Consider the following 23,555-nt stretch of genomic DNA (forward strand, 5'->3'; position numbering starts at 1 on the left):
AATTCAAGAAATTTAATAACAGAATGCTTTTGCCTAATCAATCATTCTTATCCCAATTTTATCCAGTTATCTCAATAATGTCCTTTATATATATTTTTTTCTCTTCAGAGTCCTGGATCCAATCCAGGAAAAGATATTGCATTTGGTTGTTATGTAGTTTTTATTCCCCCTTAATCTGGAACAACTTTTACTCTGTCTTTAATGACATCCTTTAAAGAACACAGGCCAGTCATTTTTGAGACTGTTCCTCGATTTGGGCTTGTCTGACGTTTTCTCATGATTACATTCCGTCTACTCCAAATCAGTCTTTACTATGATGATTACAAAATGGTGACTCCTGGAGTTCCCATCCTGGTTTAGCAGAAACAAATGTGACTAGTATCTATGAGGATGCAAGTCTGATCCCTGGCGTTGTTCGGTGGGTTAAGGATCCTGTGCTGCTGCGAGCTGTGGTGTAGGTTGCAGATGCAGCCCGGATCCCACGTTACTGTGGCTGTGACTAGGCTGTCGGCTACAGCTCCAAGTGGACCCCTAGGCTGGGAAATTCCATATGCCATGGGTGGGGCCCTAAAAAGCAAAAAAAAAAAAGGGGGGGGGGACTCCTCATATATCAGTCAGTTTTCTGCTACAAGGAAAATTTCTCACTTCTCACCTATCTGTCTAAGCCTATCTACCTACTTACCTGTCTAGTACATACTATCAGTAATGACTCATGGATTTCTATTTCATTCAGTGGATTATAAGCTCTCTTTTAAATAAAGCACAAATGTGCTTACATTTCCCAATATTTAGCCAGAAGGAAAACTTTCAAGCTGAATTCAAGAGGGCTTTTGATTTTTTTTTTTTTTTGAGCAGTTCTTTATATTCTGGCCCAATAAGATGTTTCAGGTATATCTCTTACCTTCTCTAGCATAGTCTTGAAATCAGTTACTTCTCCAAGGAAACCGGGGCTCCTCTTAGTGTGGCATGGTATTTAGAAGGCAAAATTTGGGTGCTAGGTGTGTTCATTATTATTGTAGTACAATTGCTTCTAGCTGTTCAAAATGTAGAGCTAAGAGGGGGGACACATATATGCATAGAAGATGATAGATAGGTAGGTAGGTAGGTAGATAGATAGATAGATAGATAGATAGATAGATAGATAGATAGAGGGATATGAAATGATCAGTTCATACCTTCAGTTCCAAACTCCAATCCACCCCATGAGGTTTTTTCCTTGCCTATTCCATATCTGGATTCACAGCAAAAATCCTGGATTCCAAGAATATCAGTCCATTCACTCATTTACTTATTTCTACAAGGAATAAGAAGTAGTTTTAGAATTACTACACCTATAATACTCAAAAATCAAATGTAAAAGAAGTTCAAAATTCATTTGTGGGTTGTTTTTTCTCCCCCTGGACTGAGAGTATATAGTAAAGGACTGCATCTGAATAATATTTGGAAGGCAGAGTTCTCTTGTGGTGCAGAAAGTTGAGGGCCTGGTGTTGTCACTGCAGTAGTTTAGGTCACTGTTGTGGTGTGAGTTGGTTCTCTGGCCCCAGGAACTTCCACATGCCATGGGCGTGGCCAAAAAAAAAAGATATTTGGGGGAAACTTCCATTTCTAGTAAGATGGAATAGATATACTTTTATTTCATCTGTTCAGTACAACTAAAATCCCTGGACCTTTTATGTAAAACAAACTTAAGAAGACTTTGAAAAGTGGAGAGAAGAAGGCAGACCAGCCAGGGATCTCAAGACCCGAAAAACAACACCATGGTGAGTTCCCTGAGTTTTCTTTTTGCCACCTGTGTCCTACACTTGGAACTGAAGAAGCTGGCAATCCACAAACTTCTACAGGCATAGACAAACACAACAACAAAAGCCTGCTCTCTCTAGCTAAAGCACTAGAAATTGTAGCCTAGCAAGACAAATTGTTTGGACAATAACCACTCAACTTCAACTAAATATCACAGAAAAACCTGGTCCCACTACACCCCATGCCAGCAAAGGCCAATTGAAGAGCCTAGACCTTCACCCTTGCTGGGTGGTAATGTGGCATCCCCACCCTTCCCCAACTACAACTGCATGGAAATCTGTAATTACCTTGACATCAGAATTTTAAGAACAAAACCAGATTATTTGGATCATTTCTTCCTTCTCCCCTTCAATGTGGATAGATTATAAATCAGAGATACAGTTGGGATTTGTTAGGTTTTGTTTAGATTTAATTTTAGTTTTTACTTTTCCATACTTGAGGTTTTTCATCTTAATTTTTGAAACCATAGAACATTAATATGTTTCCAAAAGGAAAAAAAAAACTACACAAAAAGGCATAGTAGGAGAAGTGTCCTCTCTACCCTATTTTCTGCACCTTAATCTCCTCCTCCCTCCTGCCCCCATGTCCACATCGCTGTAGTCAGTCAATTTCACTGCTTTCTCATTTAATCGTCCCATGTTTCCTCTTGCAAGAGTAAGCAGATATATGTGTGTGTTTTATTATTTCCCTTTTTTCTAAGTAGATGTCTAGATCCAAGGGGGAAAAAAGTTTACTGGTATTTTTATTGAGATGATATTTTTTATTGAAGTAGAGTTGACTTACAATATTGTGTTAGTTCCTGCTGTGCAGCAAAGTGATTCAGTTATACATATATATTCTTCTTCAATTCTTTTCTATTGTGGTTTATTTGAGGATATTGAATATAGGTCCCTGGGCTATACAGTAGGACCTTATTGTTTATCTCTTTTATATATAGCTTATAGCTGTTCATCTGTAATGGGATAATATTAAGTTTATAAGGTAACTTGGAGAGAACTTATATTTTTATGATGTTGGGACATCCTAATCAAGATTAAGGATTGTCTTTCTCTTTGTTCAAATTTAGTTGTATATCTTTCAGGATGATTTTTCCTCATAAAGATTTTGAATACTTCACATTTCATTTATTTCTAAATATTTTAGATTTCTTGCTATTGTAAACAGGGTTTTCTTTTCCCAAATATCTTCTACTGGTTATTATTTGTATATATGAAACATTAATTTGGGTGTGTTAATTTTATTAACCTTGCCACCCTGCTGATTTCTTTTATTGTGTTGTTTTTACCACTAATTCATTAGGTTTTCTAGCATTACTATCATGCAAAGAGAGTTCGTTATACTTCTTTTTCTGTTCCATTTTGTATACCTTTCTCTTGTCTAATTGACGTGGTTAATTCCTTCAGTACTATGTTAGAAGAATAATTGTGGAGATAATAGGCAGTCTTGCTTTATTCCTGACTTTGATGGATGTAACTCTGTTTTCACACTAGGTAAAATGTTGGCTGTATATTTGAATATATATATATATATATGTGAATGTATATTTGAATATGTATATATGTGTGTGTATATACATCAATGTATGTCTACTCTAATCTTAATGTGTTAAATTATTTCAAAGGCTTTTTCAGAACTGTTAATGTTTTAATCTAGTAGTTTATATTAATAGATTATCTAACATTGAATCGTTCTTGCTTTTTTTTTTTTTGCTTTTTAGGGATGCACCCGAGGCATATGGAGGTTCCCAGGCTAGGGGTTGAATCAGAGCTGCAGCTGCTGGTCTACACCACAGCCACAGTCACATGAGATCTGAGCCACGTTTGCGATCCACATCATAGCTCACAGCAACGCCAGATCCTTAACCCACTGAGCGAGGGCAGGGGTCAAACCCGAAACCTCATGGTCCCTGGTTGGATTTGTTTCCACTGTGCCACGACGGGAACTCCATCCTTGTATTTCTTTATAAACCCTTCTTGGTCATGATGTTTTCTTAATACGGTGTTGAAGTCTGTTGACTAAAATTTTATTTTGGATTTTTTGCATCAATATTCATAAATGATATTTATCTAAAAATTTCTCTTTTTTAAACTATATCACATTTGGATTTTTTAACAAAGTGAGTGTTATACTCATTTCATAAAAAAAAAAAATTTGGAAGTTTTCCTACTTTTTCTCTGAAGCAAGTTAAGTAAGACTATCTGGTCTCTTGCAAGATTCCCACATGATATTATCTGGGCCTAGTGAATTTTGAGGGATAGTTTCTTAATAGCTTCCTTTAATTCTATCATAACTGTTTTGCTTATGTTTCTCTCAACACTTGTGTCCATTTTGGTAAATTGTATTTTCCTATGAGATGATGCATTTCATCTAGACTTCCTAATTTATTTACATATAGTTATGCAAAGCAATCTTTTATGGCTTTTAACATTTTTCCTGAGTAGCAATAATTATTTCTCTCATCATATCATGCTGTATATTTGTGATTTTATTTTTTTTAATTAAATTTTGTTAGTGGTTTATCTCTTTTGTTGATTTTCTTCCAAAAAAAGTTAGGATTTGTATTTTATCTCCTGTGTTTCTATTTTCTGCCTCATTAATATCTACTTCTACCTTCATTATTTACTTCCTTGAGGTTTCTTTTTGTTTATTTTCTTGTTCTTTTTCTAGGGTTTTTTTTTTTAATTTGGAAATTCAATTCACTTATTTTCCTTTTTTTTACTTGTATTTTTATTGACATATGTACTTGCCACTATGAATTTTCCTCACCAACAAAACAAGTGTAAAATATAATGTCTTAAACCACTAGATTTCAAGTCACTAAGTTTAAACTTCTAAGGAAAAGGGGAAAATACCTTTTATATCCTTAAAGGGCTGCATAATTATACAGAAGATTCTTTGCTTGCATTTCTTCCCCTGAATTTTCTGAAAATGCATCCTTGCTATACCTTGTTTTGCATGTGGCCTAATTTCCTTAACCTCATAACTAATTTGATCTTTTTGCCTGGAGGCCCTGAGGATGTTTTTCCTTTAAAGACTAACAGTTTTAATCTTTTTGTAACTTGTTTTTTTTTTTTTTTTAATTTCTCTTGGTTTTTAGGAAGGCATGCATTTTGTTATTGTTGTCTTTTAATAAGACCCTTTTAGGGTCTTTTAAAATGTCTTTAAATCTCTTTTTTCCTACCCAACATTTTACTATCTGGTTTATAATTCTTAAATGTTATCTTTTGACTCCACATATTAATAATATAGCTGGCAATTGTCTTTTCTACTTTACTTCTCTCTTAATCTCTCCTCCCATTGTTTAGTTGCAGTCTTTCCAGTTTGTCATTAAGTACAATGCTCACATATTATCCTTCGGCTCATATGCCCACCCTTGTTTCAGTCTTTGTTCTACAATTAAATGATTAAATAAGCAAGGTCGGTGCATTTGCCTTAATTTCCCTCCTTGCTTCTTTCCTTTCTCTTACTGCTGTATCTTTGGTGGGTTTGGGGGGGTGGGGGGAGTGGAGTGTACATTTTTCTAACTTCTTCTGCCCTGGAGGCAGTGCTTTTCCAAGGCTTCCAACTCTGGTTCCAGTCACTTTAGAGCCTGTTCCCTGAGCTCATGGTATGAACTACCAAGTCCCAGACCTGAGATCAGTATATTTGCACTTGTTTGTCTTTCCTTTTCTAGGTGTGATTTTTTTGTCTTGGCTTCATATACACTCTCGGCTCTCTTTATTGCAGTCTCTTAAAAGGTCCTTTCTCTTGCTCTCCATACCCTCAGGCTTGCAGCAATGGCAGGACATCTGTTGGAATTTGATGTTCATTTCTCTTACAGGCAATATGAAGTTCATGGTATTCTTTGTCTCCTATTAATGCTAAAAATGTGGTCGTGTGTGTTTTTAATTGCATTTTTTTGTTAAACTAATAGGTTCTTTGGGGAGGGACAGAGGCATGGAAATAATAGGATTCGTGTGGCCACCATTATCCTTCAGACCTGCTATCTTGCTTTTTGAGATGTTTTCTCTCAAAATTCTTTCATATTCCTACCCTCCTTTCTTTGCCCCTATGAATCACAGAGAATATGATAAAGACTCAGCATCAATGGAAATGTATTTAATTACTTCAAGAATTTAACTCCTTACTACTGTCACAATGTTAAACATTTAGGAAATTCCACAAGATAAAAACAACCAGCACACTTAATAAATGGTGTATTAAAATAATGGCAATGATAGGATAATGGCAATGATAGGAAAATCTCTGCTTTTCTGTAAGGATTAACTGTTTATAAGTTATATCAAAATAATACATAAAAAACATTTTTTTCCTAACCAGTTAAGGAATGAGTCATCAATGTTAATACCCGAAACCAAGGAGAAGAAAAATTACAATGACTCTCTCATCAACTTAGCTGAAATTACTTGCATAAAAAGAAGACAACATAAACCTATCCATTAGTGTATAGTCTCATTTTTCCACTTTTTAAATAAATTAAGACTCATGTTTACATAAAAAAATCAGTTTTATTATAAATTAAAGTGTCTACTTAATACAAACATTAGCATTCTCTTCCCACTAAAACCAATGAATACCCCTTTATTAATTTCCTTTTCTTCCCGCTATATCCAAATGATTGAGCTTTGTCCACAATGTCTTTCAGCGTGTCTTCCTGACCTCTGGACTATCCATGAATGTCCTGAGTAATATTATGACAATATGGCTTACTCCACTGTTTTTTAACTCTGGTTGTTAACCAAAAAAAAAAAAAAAAAAAAAAAAAAAAAAAAAAAAAAAAAAAAGGTTGTTTTTAATGTGGATCAATTCTGCTTCTTTGTAATTCCAATATTGCTTCTACATCCATTGCATAGAAAATTGTTTCTCGGAGTCATTACATCATTCCTCTGGTTTGAGTTTCAAAATGTGGTTTCCAAGGCCCTGAGCTGCTTTAATTTGAGTGTCTACTTGTAGAACCCAGGACCTCCATTTTAATAACCTAAGCAGATTCTCCTAAGCATAGTCCTCCAAGGCAAGAGCTAGTGCCACATGCTGCACTAGGCTAGTCTGGTCTCCCCACAGTCTATGTCGTAAGAGAAAACTTTTCTTTCTTCTGTGAAAACTTTTCTAGATGGTCAGTGATCTTTGCTGACTTTCTATGGATAGTCCATAGTTGTTGATCCTTATCTAAATTTGGCACTCAAAATTAAACCTGATCCTATAGAAATTGCCTATTAATGCAGAGTATAGAGGGACTCTTACCTTCCTCCATCTATTGTTTATATTAAAGTAACTTAATACTAGCATTTTTAGCAATTACTATGCATAACTCCATTGGTTCACAGAATGATTAAATCAACTAAAGTAATAGGTTTTTTTTACTTGAACACCCATACTTATGCTAATCCAAACATAAAAATTTACATCTATCCCTGTTTGTTTGTTTTCTGCTTTTTGCTTTTTTACGGCCACAGTTGAGGCCTATGGAAGTTCCCAGGCTACGGGTCGAATGGGAGCTACAGCTATGGGCCTACACCACAGCCACAGCAACATGGGATCTAAGCCTCAGCTGCGACCTATACCGTAGCGCACTGCAACGCCAGATCCTTAACCCACTGAGTCAGGGATCAAACCCACATCCTCATGAATATTAGTTGGGCTCCTTACTGTTGAGCCGCAATGGGAACTTCCTGTCTGTTAGCTTTTAATGTGTCATCTTATTAAGATAATTTTCAAGATTTGGTTTCTTCACTTATCATAAAAATGTGTTCACTGATGGCTTTCTATTGTGTGAAATAGTCTCTATAAGACGCTGCAGGTCTCTGTCCTTTACCCTATCCTATAGGAGGTTTTCATAATGGATTTGGATACCTCTGGGGTACTCTGTGCCAAGATGTTCAAAAGCACAGAAAGGCCAATATTTCCTTAGAGAAACGAAAGGCAGAATTATTTTATACTTTTGGAAATTATGCTGTAGGATGCAAATTCACATGTTTTTTAATTAAGATAGAATTCAGAGAAATATCACTTTTTTGACAGCCACTTAGGACAAATGCCCTGGTCCTCCAGGTGTTCATCTTTATTTTCCCTTCCATTGGGAAGGTTCCAAGGAAACGTGTGAGAAGCATCAATATAAGATAAATACTGTGTTGATTTTCACATCCTCTGCAGAGTAGAGAAGTCTATGTTCATCCAGTCATTTATAAAAATGCTGAATTGAAGAGGGTAAGAGAACTCTACCAGATAATTTTTCATAATATATAAAGCCATTTCTAGACACTCGAGAGAAGGCAATCCATATTACTCCAAGTCAAGACAAACACTTCGAACCAGCTGATATTTGATTGTCAAGCAGTCATTTGATCAATCTGCTTAGTATCCTCATAAAAAATAAACCATATTAATTTATCAAACTTTGTCCTTGGTTGACATTTGTTGGCTCCTAGTGACCATAACATTCATTTTTGCATGCTCAAAAACAAACATTTTAATGATCTGTTGTCAAATCTGCAAACAAAAGTTGTCCAAATTTTCCAAAATCCACCCTTGTCCCCTTTTTAAGAATAAAGATGAAAGTTACCCATCTGTATTCTTGCAATACTTCGATTTGCAATGACTTTTCAAAGACTACCAAAGAGTAGCTCTGAGATGATGGCTGAAAATTCTGTTACCACACTGGTACCTAATTCATTTGGCCACATTTTAAATATCTTGGAGTTCATTTACTAATCCTTTATTTGTCTTGGGCTGACATCCCCACTTTTCATAATTGGTTCTCCATATTCAGTTTAAAAACCCAGATAGAAAAGGGAAGGAAAGAGGAAACAAAAGGGAAGAGAAAGGGGGAAAGGAAAAGGAGGAGCTACATGATTCTGCTACTTCTCTGATATATTTTCTGTTATCGTCTCTAAGCAGTTACTTATTATTTCCTGGTTATTTTTGACTAAAAAAAAAAAGCCTTACAGTTCCGTCTGGTCAACTTTACCACTGCTTTTGTCCTTGATTTATTTGGGGCCTTAATTTGTGACACTTTTATAACAGACCTGCTAATTTCTACATTCATCCTTGGCTAGTCTCCCTTCTTTATATCTTTTATACATATCACTTGAAATTTGAGATTAATAAACAGTTATTCAACTTTCCTGAGCTTTTTCTATATTGTTAGAATTAATGGTAGAAGTATTTGTGTGTGTTTTAAAAAAATTTCTCTTTGTCGGCCACCATCCCTTTGTGAGATTTAAGTGCCTGGGTCAAGGTTTTTTGTTTGAATTTTTTGTAAAATTTTCCCAAGGCACCTGTCTCACTCCATTCAGGGTTTGCTTTCCTGGCCATTATGAGCAATTAATTTGGAGTTCTCAACATTTTTCTTTTCTTTCATGACCACACCTGTGGCATGTAGAAGTTCCCAGGGCCAGGGACTGAACCTGCGCCATAGCGGTGACCCAAACTGCTATAGTGACAATGCCAGATCCTTAATCTACCGAGCCGCAAGAGAACTCCATCCCGACATTTTTTACGTCATAGAACATCACTGATAATAGCCTCACATATGACACACCTTCACTATGTATCCCAAGCTTTACAAACCTCAGATACATTTTGTCTGAAAGTAAAACACTGCAATCATATTTAATTACCACATATATTGCTATATATCATTTCTGATTGCTCTTCTCAATGCATATGGTAATACTGATAAACAGGCTTTGCTTATGAGGAATTCCATGCTGCTTGCGATAACATCAGTCTCTCTCTCCCACTCAAGGAGGCATACTTGTAAGAACCTAAGAGTAATGACATCATCAGAATAACCTCGACTACACTCCAACATATGTATTTTTAGAAAGCAGATGATTTACAGTTTAATTTCTTTTACTATGAGTAACAAATTACTTGCAACTCACCTCATGTGCCAAGTCCAAGTTGAGGATGACAAAGGTGCTTTCTCCCGCTGTCTGTATCCCCTTCACACCACCAATTAGCTTTTCCTTACAGGGCAAAATTAAGTCCAGGCTTCATTTGATTTTGATTATGAGAGCAGCCCGTAATTTATCTCATCAGGATGGTCTGAGTCTCCTTTCTTGACAAACAACCTGCCTTTGGACAGTGTGGCTGTCTTTTGGCTCGGTAGCCTGTAACCTTCTCCCACAGTTATATTATATCTAATGTGGTAGTGTTTTGGAAATCTGTTTATTCGAGCCTTTTAAATATGGCAGTGAAATTCCATGAGGTCTTTAGAGTAAAGAAATGCACATTTTTTTCAGTCACTAAAATTATCTGATGTAAGTTGAAGCTACACAAAAAACCGTCTGCAAAAGGTGTTTTTCTGAAAAATCCTAATGAATTTTGAATCAGAAACTGTTAGATCATTAGACAATGCACATGGTGAAGAATGCACCAGGACAAAGAGGCTGGAAAGGAAAGAAAGGAACGAAGACAAGAAGGGCAAGTTTGGGAGTTCTGAGCAGGCCACCCCTCCATGCTGGTCTTCTTTTAATATGTAGATTATGGCTAAACTAGAATTCTCTTTTTCTTTTTAACTAAAAGCCATTTGGAATGAACAGTTTTTCATTTTCCAGTTGCTTGTATTGTAATTTCCACAATGGGTTACATTAAAGTCAATTTGTTTCTAACATAAAATATAGTATTTTCTTAGAACTTGCTTCTCAGCCTATTTCAGGACTCCTGACACATCTTTAAAAATCTGTTCTATACTCCAAAATCTTCAATGTAAAAAGAACACAATATTTAGTAAATACAGTGAAAAAACTTCTTTAGGAAAAACTAAATTTTTTTATGAAGCCCCTCTACTATCTAATCATGTGACTCACTCCAATTTCCCTGATGTTTTTAACATAGAGTTTGACTAAATAAATCCACTGAATTCGCTCTTTCAAAATCTCAAAACATCCTTTGTGGATCTAAAAGAGACTTTCGAAGTTCTTCCCTTTATCCAGTTAATCAAAGTATAACATGGCAAAAGACAAACACGTTAGCTGTGGTCTTCTGGCTACCTGCATACCTTCTCACAAAGCGGAAGGGAAAAAAAAGAAGTAAAAGGAAGTAAGGCGGGAGGGAGAAAGAAAAGAGGAAAGGGGCAAAGTAGAGTCAATATCGATATTAAAGAGTTTTTTGTTTGTTTGTTTTGTTTGTTTGTTTGTTTCGTATTTTGGGCCACACCCGCGGCATATGGAGGTTCACAGGTCAGGGGTCCAATGGGAGCTGTAGCCGCCAGCCTACACCACAGCCATAGCAACACAGGATCCGAGCCTCCAAGCTGCGTCTGCAGCCTACACCACAGCTCACGCAATGCCAGATCCTTGAGCCACTGAGCAAGGCCAGGGATTGAACCTACATCCTCATGGATGCTAGTCAGGGTCATTAACCGCTGAGCCACGAAGGGAACTTTGAGATTGTTTTTAAATAAGCATATTTTTAAAAAAAGACCCATATAGTCTATAACAGATGTTAATACAATGTGACAGTTGCTGGTTTTTCAAAACGACCTTACTATTTATCATGATCTTTTATAACTTATTTTTGCTAATACCTATATTTCTAAAGACAAGTGAAACTTTTTCTTACTTGCAATACAAATACTGCTATACAATATTATAGTGCATAGTGGTACCAAGAGCTATAATCCTCCCTGTCCACTGGGTTGCTTTTAACCTTAGTGAACACAAAATTCTGTACAATTCCACTCTCACCTACTAGGCAATGGCAGCAAATGTGCACAGCAAATGCCATAAAGCACTTTGAACAAGAATGAACATCAAGGCTTAGCCGGTTTTACTAACCTTTCTTCACTGCCCAAAAAACTGTTTTTCCAAATGAGAGTTCACTTTTCATGACTATTGTCACATGAATTATTTTTAAGAATTAAAACATTATCCTGAAATATATTATCAGCTTATCAACTTACTTAGCACTACTCTAAAAATTATTTCTATGGACATTTTTCTATACAACAAAAATCAAAATTATTTGTCTTTTCAGTTTTGAAGTCTCACCATTTTTAAAGACACACTTAAAAGCACTCCATTTGTGATTTTCATGAAGGATGTGAAAGTGTCCAAAAGTCATCCAAACAGAGGGTCAACTATACCCTCAGATCCTTTCTTAAAATGAAAGAAATTCTGTGGCGCTCTCATGTGCCTGAGCTGTAAAACCTTAGCAATAACACTCTGGTCCCTCACTTTTAAAAGTCTTGCGATTCCACACTTGACCTAGAGCAAAGCAGTAATTTTTCTGAATCATTTCTGTGACTTCGAGTCCAAAGTTCCCCTACACTTTGAGACCTGGGGGACAGCGTCTCAAATGGGATATACGTCTCTTTAGCCAAATCATCTTCCCAGAAGGATTCTGACTTACACTGCAGTTTGCAAACCTTGTACAACAGGAAAAAAATCAATGGCAGGACAAAAACACAGGCAGCACCACTCACCACCATAAGGAGAGACACTTGAGAATCACCTTCTTCAACCCTGTCAGTAGAAAAGGTGATACATTGGTCTTTCTGGGGCGGCGTCCCTTTTGGACAGACACAGGCTATATATTGCCGACCAGGCAACAAGCCATTTATGGTGACTTGGTTCTTGCTGGGGTCTGCATTAAGCAGCAGCAGGTCCTTCTCCCCATACCTGGAATACAGCACAGTCACTTCCAAGTTCTGCGTGGTGTTAATGGTGTTCCAGGTCAAAATCACACTCTCTTCGGTCTCACTGACTACCTGCAGATTTTCTATTGTGGCATTTGTTCCCATCAGCAGGCCTTGATCTGACAATGCCAGCTCTTCCCTTTGACTTGCACTAGCTGGGGACAGCTTACCGCCACCCGTCTGCATCTTGACATTTCTTTTCCCATCGGGACGCGGTGAGAGCCGGCCGGCCGTGGTGGTGCTTGTGGAAATTCTAGTGCTTGGAGCTGTGGCTGAAGAAACAGTGGAGAAGAAAGGAGATAAGGAGAAGGAGGCGGAAGAGGGAGGAGGCAAAGCAGAGGTAGGAAGAAAAGTGGAAGAAGCGGAGGAGGAAGAAGAGGAGGAATAAAGCCAGGGAGACGGCGATGAACCAGGTAGCAATGCAGATCTTCTAGATCCCAGCTGGACCTCTTGCTCAGGGCGATCCCCACTTCTTCTTTCAGAAGTGTCTGATGATATGGTGGTTGGGACAACACCAACCACTGTCACAGTAACCACAGCTTCTGACATCCCAGCCAAATTTTTGGCCTTGCATTTGTAATCCCCAGCATCCATGTGAGAAATGCCTGTCAGGCTTATTATGGACCATCTGACTCCCTCCCCTGGAGATTCTTGAATTACTGAAAGAAAGAAAAAAGTATACTCTGTGAGAAAAAAGAAAGAAAAGACTCAAGCAACATGTCAACTAAGAGGAAACAACATCTGTTCCTTCATGCAGACCTCTCATATAAGCCAAGAGAGAAACGGCCACTGCAAGGCTCTGATGATGGAGATGGTTCTGTAAGTAGATTATACGAAAGTCTAGCTGGGGACAGCTTACCACCACCCGTCTGCATCTTGACATTTGAAGTTTGCCATGAAGTTTGTATGAGAAATAGCATTTTTCAAAGACAAGGGGCTGAGAATTAAGACACTCTGGCCTTAGTAAACTTTTGTCTACTAAGTAGTATATGATTCTAGACAAGTATTAGTGTCTTTAGGCCTCTGTTTCCACATTTTTTAAAATAAGGGGATAAGACAAAGTGATCTCAAAGATTTCCTCCCCCCAAAAAAAGATCCCTTCCAATTTAGCCCACTGTGATTGTGTAAAATGTTTATCACAGACCTTATTTAAATATTCCTCAAAATATGTTTTCATTGTAATAAAATACCAGCTATCCACAAGGTCAGAAGGCATAGTGGATCATTTTCTGACATGGAGGGGTTCATAATTTGTATTCTTTAATTTTATATTTAATTTATATAAACTAATAAACCATAGGTTTTTATTTATAGACTAATATACAATTTTTGCAAAACTGGAATTTTGCTTTCCTAAACACTAAAATCTGGATTTTCCTTGTGGTGCACTGGGTTAAGGATCAAGTGTTGTCACAATAGTGATTTGGGTCACTCCTGTGGCATGGGTTCAATCCTTGACTCAGGAATTTCCAATGCCATAGACATGGCAAAAAATAAGTAAAATAAAATCTGAACATATTTCCTTTCTGTCTTGATTTCTTAAGCTTTCTGAAGAATAATAATGCATTGAATGATATCTCAGTTGCCCCAAATTTAACTCACTTCCTTAAGCTGTGGGCCATTTACCATCTATTTGTAAGACTATTAGGCCTTGACTTCTTAAAAATCCTCTCAGGTTACATTATTCCAACCACAATTTAAATTTAGCCTGGAAGAGTTTTTAAAATACATCCCTTTAATCATCAGAATATCACTTTGAAACTAAGATCAAAACATTTATTTGGTTATAGTAGGATGTAAAACACTGTGTAATCAATATTTCTAAAAATTACATTTTGCCTCCTAGTAAGGTTTCTATATAATTTATTATTTAAATAATCATTTGAAAATAAGAAACTTGTATAAAATTCCCTTGAAGGAAACGTAATGGGTATACATTAAAAAGTGAGCCGTATCCAAGATGATGGAGGAAGAATAAAGACAGAGGCCTTATCTGCAACCACCCACGCACTATTGTTTTCCGTCTAAGGAAAAAATCAGATGGTCTCATTTCATCTAGGTAGTTAATCAGATAAACTGAGGAAAATATTAACCAATAAAGTGTACCTTTCAAATTTCTTCCATTGAACAATCTCAATATATTTTATTAGAAATAACCAGTCTATTTCAAATTCTACGAAACAGGAGATTATGTTCAGTCATTTGTAAACTCCTTGTTTCAAAGGCCTGAATTAATAAGGTACCTGTATAATTAACTGGCGAGCTATCTGGTCTGGTCCACGTGAGCTGTGGGGTGGGGTAGCCAGTGGCATCACACCGCAGCAGAACATTGCTGCCCGGAGCAGACGTGATCTGTGTGGCCGAGGTCATCACTGATGGCTTCACACACTGCTCCAACTCAGCCCGCTGAAACGAAATGCCTGTGAGGCGTTCTGGTTCACTGCAAATCATCAGTGGATCAAGAAGTACTACCTTGGGGTCAGCGACTTTTGACAATGCCATTATTTTGGAAATGTGACAGTCACAGAACCATGGGTTGTCCTGCAGACCTAAACCAGAAGGGAGGAAGAGGTTGATAAATGTTTTCCTGATGACTTCTGTTTACGTCACAGCCTCAGGAGATGGCATTTCCGCAGTGTCCCAAAAATATAAGTGGGATCAAAGGAGTCACCTCTCTGTCAGCTTTGCCCTGCACTCCAGCCACCTAAGTCAATGTGTCATGTCAGTTCAGAGTATGAATGATCATAGCTCATAGTTACTGAGCATTTACTCTATACTGGGCTATGTTCTAAGTACTAAACTCTATTACCTCCTTTAATTCCCCCCAATTCTTGAGAGTATTATTTCCCCATTTTAAGGATGAAGAAGGTGAGACACAGGGAAACCAAAAAACTTGACCAATGTCTTGTAGCTAATCAGTGTCAGAGTCAAGATTTGAATCCAAACACCATGGAATGTCATGAGTACAGTTAAGATTTCTAGGGTGCTATGAAAATATTTATATTATTGTAATTATTATAGGATGCTAAAAGGCATCTGAGCCTGCAATATGCCATGATTTTGTGTGATTTTAAGGAATATTGCGGTAGTACAAGTTCTATATAGAAAAAGCAGAGTGAGATAGAGGCAATATTAGGAGACAAGAAGGTTAAGAGTTATAGAGGCTAGAACATGGCTTGGCATGAATGTCATTTGTGGTGGCCATGTAAGTACACTGCTCAAATCCCCTTTCAAGAGAGAATTAGCAGCAGGTAATACAAGGAAAGCGGACAGCCTTCCTTCATACAATGAAAGCTGACAGCTTTCATTTGCAAGCGTCTTTAGGATCCGCCCCAGCTTTTAGAACTGTTAGCCAAAGTGTTGGGTCTTTTTAAGAGGCTGGCAGTGAAAGCGTCAAGACAAGTGAGGAAAATGTTACTAGAAAGTAGAGGAAAGCACATCCTGGTTATGGAGGGGCAGAAAGCTTAGCAACACTGTTACCTGCGGTTAACATGGAAAGAATAAAACATACTCAGTGACCTGAATGTTCTAATTAAGGATATTGCCACACAGTATTGAAACAGCTGCCTGGTATTTTCTTGCTGCTCATAGTAAAATGTAAAGGAGAGACAACCGCTAAAGGAAGAAATGTTATGTGTAAGGGAACTAAAACTTGCTGGGTTCAATAATAAAACTGCTTCTTAAACCCAGCCTCTCCGAAATCCTCAAATTAAGAAGGAGCTTCAGGGCAAAGGTCAAATCCAGGGTGGGGGGTTCTATACAATTAGTTGCAAAGATCTCAGAAGAATCTAAGATAGTTCTTAAGAGCAGTAAGTTAGACAAAAATCTCCCTAAGGATCTTAAGGATGAGGTCTCATAGCAGCCTTACAGTGAAGCCCAAGGTTGAAAAGGATTTATCTCAAAGAGATTTGCAGTTGTAGAGTTAAGTTATATATTGAGTCATAAGGACAAAAGACAGAATGGCGAGTTTTGAAAAACTAACCATGGTGGGGAAGTTCCTATTGTGGCTTAGCAGTAACAAGCCCGACTAGTATCCATGAGGATGCGGGTTCGATCCCTAGCCTCGCTCAGTGGGTTAAGGATCCGGTGTTGCTGTGAGCTGTGGTGTAGGTCGCAGATGCAGCTCGGATCCTGCGTTGCTGTGGCTGTGGCCTAGGCTGGCAGCTACAGCCCAGATTCGACCCCTAGCCTAGGAACTTCCATGTGCCCCAAGTGTGGCCCTTTAAAAAAGCAAAACGAACAAACAAACAAAACCTAACCATGGTAGAAGATAACTGTTCATTCATAAAGTCTAGATATCTATTTATGCCTATTTTTATGATAATAACACTTTGTGACTGGTTCATGTTTCTCTGCCAGTATTGGTAAAGTTTGCTGTTTTTACTATCTTCTGTATTAGAAATTTCTTCCTTCATGGGTGAATTACTTTGACTTTGTTCCTCTCACATTTAGTCCTGTGAATCTACAATCAGTTCTCTAACACTGATTTACATTTTCCTCAACCTACCAACAAACATCAAATTCATTCTGTCATAGGATAATATGTAGAGAACACAATACTTTCAAAACGCTTTGACTTGGTATGCCAGATTTTTTCCTTATAAAATAATAACACAAGACGACAGCTATTGATTGCTTCCTATGTGGTATATCCTGCACTAATCACGAATTGTAAAGGGCCTATGTTTTGCCCCCATTCATCCCAGTTTGCCACAGTTTGATGGATACTGGCAGAAGACACAAGACTCCGGATCAAAGATGAATAATAATTTATTACTCATAGGTCTGGAAGGAGACATTATTTTATTATACTGGGTAATAAGTCTAAGTGCCCTTTGCTCTAGATGGAGACATATCTCTACCTTCCAAAGTGATATCTCTTGAAAAGACAGTTCAGAACAAAAGGCAGCCAGTATCTGCCTCTGCTCACAAAGGGACTGGGAGAGACCATGGAAAATTTTTACAGCGCTAAGCATGCTAGAGGATTTCTCTAACTCCATCTTCACAATAGCATGAGATGGATAACATTAGGATCATCCTCATTTTAAAGATGACAAAATGCCCAGGGCAGTTAAGGGATCTGTCCAAGGTCACACAACCAGATGCAGTCAGGATTTGAAACTTGGTATCCTGATCTTTAAGTTCTCATTCTCAACAACCCTGTATATGTTTTATACAGACCTCAGGAAGCTAGTAGGATTCTTCCAATTTCATATCAGAAGACATTAAAGCACAAGAAATTACTGCCTTGACTTTGTAAGTAGCCTAGAGTCCTAAGTCCCTCACATGTGAGCCTCCTAGTCTAATACTTCTTCCACCGTAACTCATCTGTTCGTTACCTAAAAACATCTAGAGCCCTAGGTAGTAGCTATAAGTGCTTTTATCTACAAATAACAAATGTAAAAGTAGTGATGTCTGGAGCATAAACACCTGTATAGGGGAAGATCCAAGGCCTATAAAATTAACAGTTTCATTTATGCTTTGAAACTGTTATAAAAACATATTAAAGGTGAAACAAAATTCTTTTAAAAAATTAATCCTACTGGTTATAACTAAAAGTTATGCAAACCAGGAGTAAATATTTTTAAATCCCTCAAAAATAAATTATTTACTCAAGCTATGAAACATCTAAGGTCAAGGGTACAACTTTTAAAACCTGAATAATTAATAGTGATCTGAGGGCTGAAAACATTCAAACGTTTTTTTGTCCCTCCCTCCTCGGGACAAAGGTACAAGAACTCTCTGAAGTTAAACTATTACTTGCACTACATTCCTTCAAGGCAATGCACCAACCACAATCAGCAATTTGCATTTATTAATTTTATGTAACTATTCTTGGATGGGGCAAATGATCTTTGCCTTATCCCTTTTCTAAAAGGGATGCATCACAGTAGCTGCATGTGCTTTTCTTTATGAAAAGTCAGCAGTAAATTCTAGGGCAAAAATTATCTTTCAGACTATAAGATCTTGACGGCAAAAACCATGCCTTAGTCAGCTTTGCGGAGGCAGCTATATGATTCAAGAGGGATAGTAAAGTCTTTTCAACAAATGGTGCTAGAATAACTGGACATCTGTTTGAGAACAAATAAGCTTCAACCCCCACCTCACACTATACTCAAAAAATATTTTGAGATGGGTCATAGTCATAAGCATAGGATCTAAGAATATAAGCTTAAAATTGAATATAAAAGTATAAAGAAAGACTATCTTTGTGGCCTACAGACAGGCAAATATTTCTTAGATGGGACTCAGAAATCACTCACTATAAAAGGAAAAACTGATAAATCACATGTCCTCAAAATTTTGTACTTTCTTACCAAAGACACCGTGAAGAAAATGAATAGACAAGTCATAGACTTGAAAAAATATTCATAAGCACATAACTGATAAAAAAACTTGTATTCAATACTAAAAAGACAACCAACTTTAAAAATTATAAAGAAATATACCAGTAGTCAAAAAGCAAATGTAAACAATCAGTACCATTACTTCTCAGGGAAATGCAAATTAACTGACAATGTGATACCATTTCCTGACATACCCACTCCCAAGAATGACTGAAATGAAAAAGACTGACTACATCAAGTGTTGGTGAGGATATAGAGCAAGCAGACTGTGCTAGCAGGAGTGGAGAACAGCATAAACCAGGACAACTTCTTTGGAAAACTGGCAGTTTCTTAAAAGGTTATGTATATCACCACCCTATGACCTAATAAGTTCGATCCTAAGAATTATATCCAAGAAAAATGAAAACATACGCTACAAAAAGCTTTGTACAAGAATATTAATAGGAGCTTTATTCATGATAGCTAAAAACTGGAAATAGCCATGTGTCCAAGAATAGGTGAAAAGATGAACAATTGGTACATTCATTCAACTAAATATGACTCGGCACCAAGAATCTACTGATGCATACAACAACATGGATGAGTCTCAAAACATAACACTGAGGAGTTCCTGTCGTGGCACCACGGAAACCAATCTGACTAGTATCCATGAGGATGCAGGTTCGATTCCTGGCCTTGCTCTGTGGGTTAAGGATCCAGCGTTGCTGTGAGCTGTGGTGTAGGTCGCAGACATGGCTTGAATCTGGCATTGCTGTGACTGTGGCATAGGCCAGCAGCTCTAGCTCCAATTTGACCCCTAGCCTAGGAACCTCCATATGCTGCAGGTGTGGCCCTAAAAAGACAAAAATAAATAATAAGTAACACTGAGTGAATGAAGCCTGGCACAAGAGTACTTCTTTTTGGTTTGGGCTGCCCCGTGGTAATATGGTGCTACAGAGATGCCAGCATTGTACCAGAGCAGGGACTCCAAGAGTGCCTCTTAAATTATTCCATTTACATGAAATTCTAGGGCAGGTAAAATTAACCTATGGTAATAGAAGTAAAAACAGTAGTTCCCTGGGGGTGAGGGTAGCGGGGATGGGGGGAGATTGACTGAGAAGGAACACAGGGAACTTCCTGGGGTGATCAAAATATTCTGTATTTTGATGAAGGTGTGTCTTTTGTGCAGGTATATGATGTTTATTATCATTTGCCAAATTGTACACTTAAGATCCACTGTATGCAAATTTTAACTTCATTCCTTATTTTAAAAAAAGTTTAAAAAATAAAACAGTGATGTCTCTGGAGATGGACTATGAAATTGAAACTTGACTCTACCTCTCCATCAGCTGGAAAAAGGTGATGACAACTGCAGCCCACCCCATGGGTTTGTCCTAAAGGCTGAGATACTGCAAGGCAGTCCTCAGCACAGTGTCTGACAAGGAGTCAGCCTCAACTGTGTGGATTTGTCTCCTCTACACCTAGAAAAGAGCAGGCACACCAACAGGGACTGAGAAGCATTTTTTGAACTAAATTAATGCCACTATTATAAAATACTGTGGGACTATTTGGGGCTGCCACTGCCCTTCCAGTAAACTCCATTCTGAATAGAAGGGACCTTTAAGATTGAAGAAATTTGGGTACCAGAAAAAAAGCAAGCCAAAAAGCATTTTATACTTTCTCCTACTGCAGGCTTTTTCCTGTTAGGCCTTAAAGAGTCTGCCTGTGTAAATACTTCCTTACTCTTGAAAAAGAAGCCATGGAAACATATCTGTATTCCAAATCAATAATCTAGTTTCATAGTTAACTTAAATGTTTACTCGCAGGACACTGAGTTACATTTTTATGGCTACATTAAAGGACAATTTCATTAGGTTGATTTTTTTATTCACGGAGAAGAGAGAGGGAACAATTGAAAAACCTCTCCCTAAATTCTTGTTTATTATACATATATGATTTAAAGAAATAAATAAAATAATACATAAGAGGAAAGTAACTCTGGGATCACTATATACTTTGCATTACAAAGAAGAGGGAAGAGCATGGGTTCTAAGGCCAAATAGCTTTTATTCAAACCCCAGCTCCATCACCATATGGTGAGTTTGGGCAAGTGTTTTACCTTGTGCCTCATTTCTTCATCACTAAAATAGGGATGAAATGGTACTTATCATGGGATTAACATGAAACTAAAGTTATATCCATAAAGTATAAGAAGTAGGCTTTGCCCTGAGTGAGCACTCCATCAATATTAGCTATTGTTATTATTATTATGAATAGAATCTGTTAACAACAACAAACATAGGACAATAAAAATGAAATGGAAACAGAAATGATCCCACTATAATAGTACAAAGGCAAATTCTACACGGCACTTGGAAAGATATAACTGCTACAGTTATACACAGAGTTCTATAAAATCTAAAGCTGGTTCTCATTACTGTATTTTAATGATGAAATTAGAAGACTCACATATAGTTAAAATAACAGAAAAGTCAAATTAGAGAATTCTTTCTTTCAAAGACACTCACATCCAGGTCACAGATGCTTTGGATTGCTGTTGAGCTAAAATCATAGCCTCAGAGACTGTCCACTTCATATTCTAAAGAACTGTCACATAAGCTCAACACTCTCATTAAATGACAGGATTTGCTAACAAAAGAAAAAGAACAGTGGAAGTTCCCTTGAGGTGCAGCGGGTTAAGGATCCTGTGTTGCTACAGCTGTACAGGTTGCAACTGCAGTGTGGGCTTGATTCCTGCCCCAGGAACTTTCACATGCAGGTGTGGCCAAAAAGAAAAAAAAGAAAAAGAAAAAGAGTAGAGGATATGAATATACATTTTTCCAAAGAAGACATGAGGTGTCTAACAGAAACATGAAAAGATGTTCAACATCACTAATTATTAGAGAAATCCAAACTGAAAGCACAATGAGATACTACCTCATACCTATGAAAATGGCTATTATCAAAAAGATAAGAAATAACAACTATTGGAGAAGATATAGAGAAAAGGGAACCTTAGTACAACCTTGGTGGGAAGATAAATTGGTGCAGCCATTATGGAAAACAGTATGCAGGGTCCTCAAAAAGTTAAGAACAGAACTTCATATGATCCAGCTATTCCACTCCTGGGTATTTATCCAAAGAACATTAAAACACTAATTCAAAAAGATACATGTACCCTTACATTCTTTGCAGCATTATTTACAACAGCCAAGATAATGAAACAATCTAGTGTCCAAGGACGGATGGATGGATAAAGAAGGTGTGGTGTATATATATATATATGTATGTATATATATATATATATACACGCACACAATGGAACACTATTCAGCTAAAACAAGGAATGAAATCTGCCATTTTCAACAACATGGATAGAACTTGACAGTACCATGCTAACTGAAAAAAGACAAACAGAAACTGACAAATACTGTATGATTTCACTCATATGTGTAATTAAAAAAACAAACAAAACCAAACGCAGATACAGAGAACAGATGAGTAGTTACTAGAGGTTAATGGGATGGGGGATTGGCAAAATGGATGAAGGGGGTCAACCATATGGTGATGGATGGTAACTAGACTGGTGGTGGCGATCACTTTGTAGGGTATACAGATGTTGAATAATAATGCTATACACCTGAAACAAATAATTTTTTTAAAAGAATCTAAACTCTAAAACATAAAGCTGTTTCTCTCAATGGACAATGATTTTCATAACCCTTTCCCATTTGATCCCTAAGTTCTCTTTCAGATTTAACTCACAAATGAAAAATATTAATGTTCTATAAATTATTTATTCATATAAATATTAGGAACTAATCATTAGAGAGCTATTAACTCAATTTAGCAATTTGATCTAATTTTATACTGTACATCTCCACTGGATAATTTTATGGGAACTAAGAATTGCTTCTAAAGAAACTTTTACATGACTTTTTCTCTGTTTCTTATTACTCATACTTTTAGTCTTATAAGCACCAAAGTGCCTATATAGTTCAACAAAAGTAATTCAAAATCCACTCATGTACTGGCACACACAGTACTTTTTTTTCAGTTTAAAAAAATTTTTATTGAAGAACAGCTGATTATAATACTATAAAAGCTACAGGTGTACAATATAGTGATTCACAATTTTTAAAGGTTATATTACTTTTATAGTTATTATAAAACACACAATGCTTTTTATCCAAAAAATCTCAAATTTGTCTTTTATTTATACTTTACTTCAACAAATATTTGGCAGATGATATTTGTCAGTAGGAATTTCTGGCACAATTGCTTAGCATCTAGTTGCTTTTCATTCCAAAAGTCTTGTAGGTCCTTTCACTGGCCAAACACTCAGAATTTCTTTCATCCTTTTGAGAACTACAACCTCTTCTGTAGCTATGATGGATATAACTTCTGAAATGACAATACAACCTTATTAGGTGAACAAAATTTTAGTAAATTAAACCACTCAGTTAAAGCCTCAGGTTTGTGTCTCATACAAAAGTGGAAAAGGCCTCACTGCCCAGATTATGCTGAGAAAAGTCTCAGTTCACTGATTTCAATCAGGCAACCACATTTACTGGGCATTCACCATGTGCAGAGCACTGTGGCAAGACACACAAAAAGAAGAGGGGGGCCTGATGTAAGGAGTTTACATGCTAAGAACTCAAGACAAACACCCACAGAACCTAAACAAAGTCAGGATCAAAATATACAAAATTAATCACAACTAAACTAAGAGTCCAAATCCATTAAGAGGCCCATTTGCGACCAGTAAAATAACAGGTGTTTCAACTATT

General features: G+C 37.0%; 1 protein-coding gene across 2 annotated transcripts in view; it reads right to left on the bottom strand.

Annotated features, from left to right (window-relative positions):
• The window catches only part of LRIT3 (leucine rich repeat, Ig-like and transmembrane domains 3), a 32,508-nt gene continuing 10,168 nt past the window's right edge, over positions 1,216–23,555 (bottom strand). For both annotated transcript variants that reach the window (XM_021101673.1, XM_021101672.1), the window contains exons 3-5: positions 14,683–14,988; positions 9,684–13,098; positions 1,216–1,294 (exon numbers count right to left, since the gene is read on the bottom strand). In XM_021101673.1, coding sequence (XP_020957332.1) covers positions 11,981–13,098; positions 14,683–14,988 — 1,424 coding nt within the window. In that variant the 3' untranslated portion in view covers positions 1,216–1,294; positions 9,684–11,980. The remainder of the gene's footprint in view (positions 1,295–9,683; positions 13,099–14,682; positions 14,989–23,555) is intronic.

Source organism: Sus scrofa, chromosome 8 (genome assembly GCF_000003025.6).
Source record: "Sus scrofa isolate TJ Tabasco breed Duroc chromosome 8, Sscrofa11.1, whole genome shotgun sequence".
Classification (NCBI taxonomy): Eukaryota; Metazoa; Chordata; class Mammalia; order Artiodactyla; family Suidae; genus Sus; species Sus scrofa.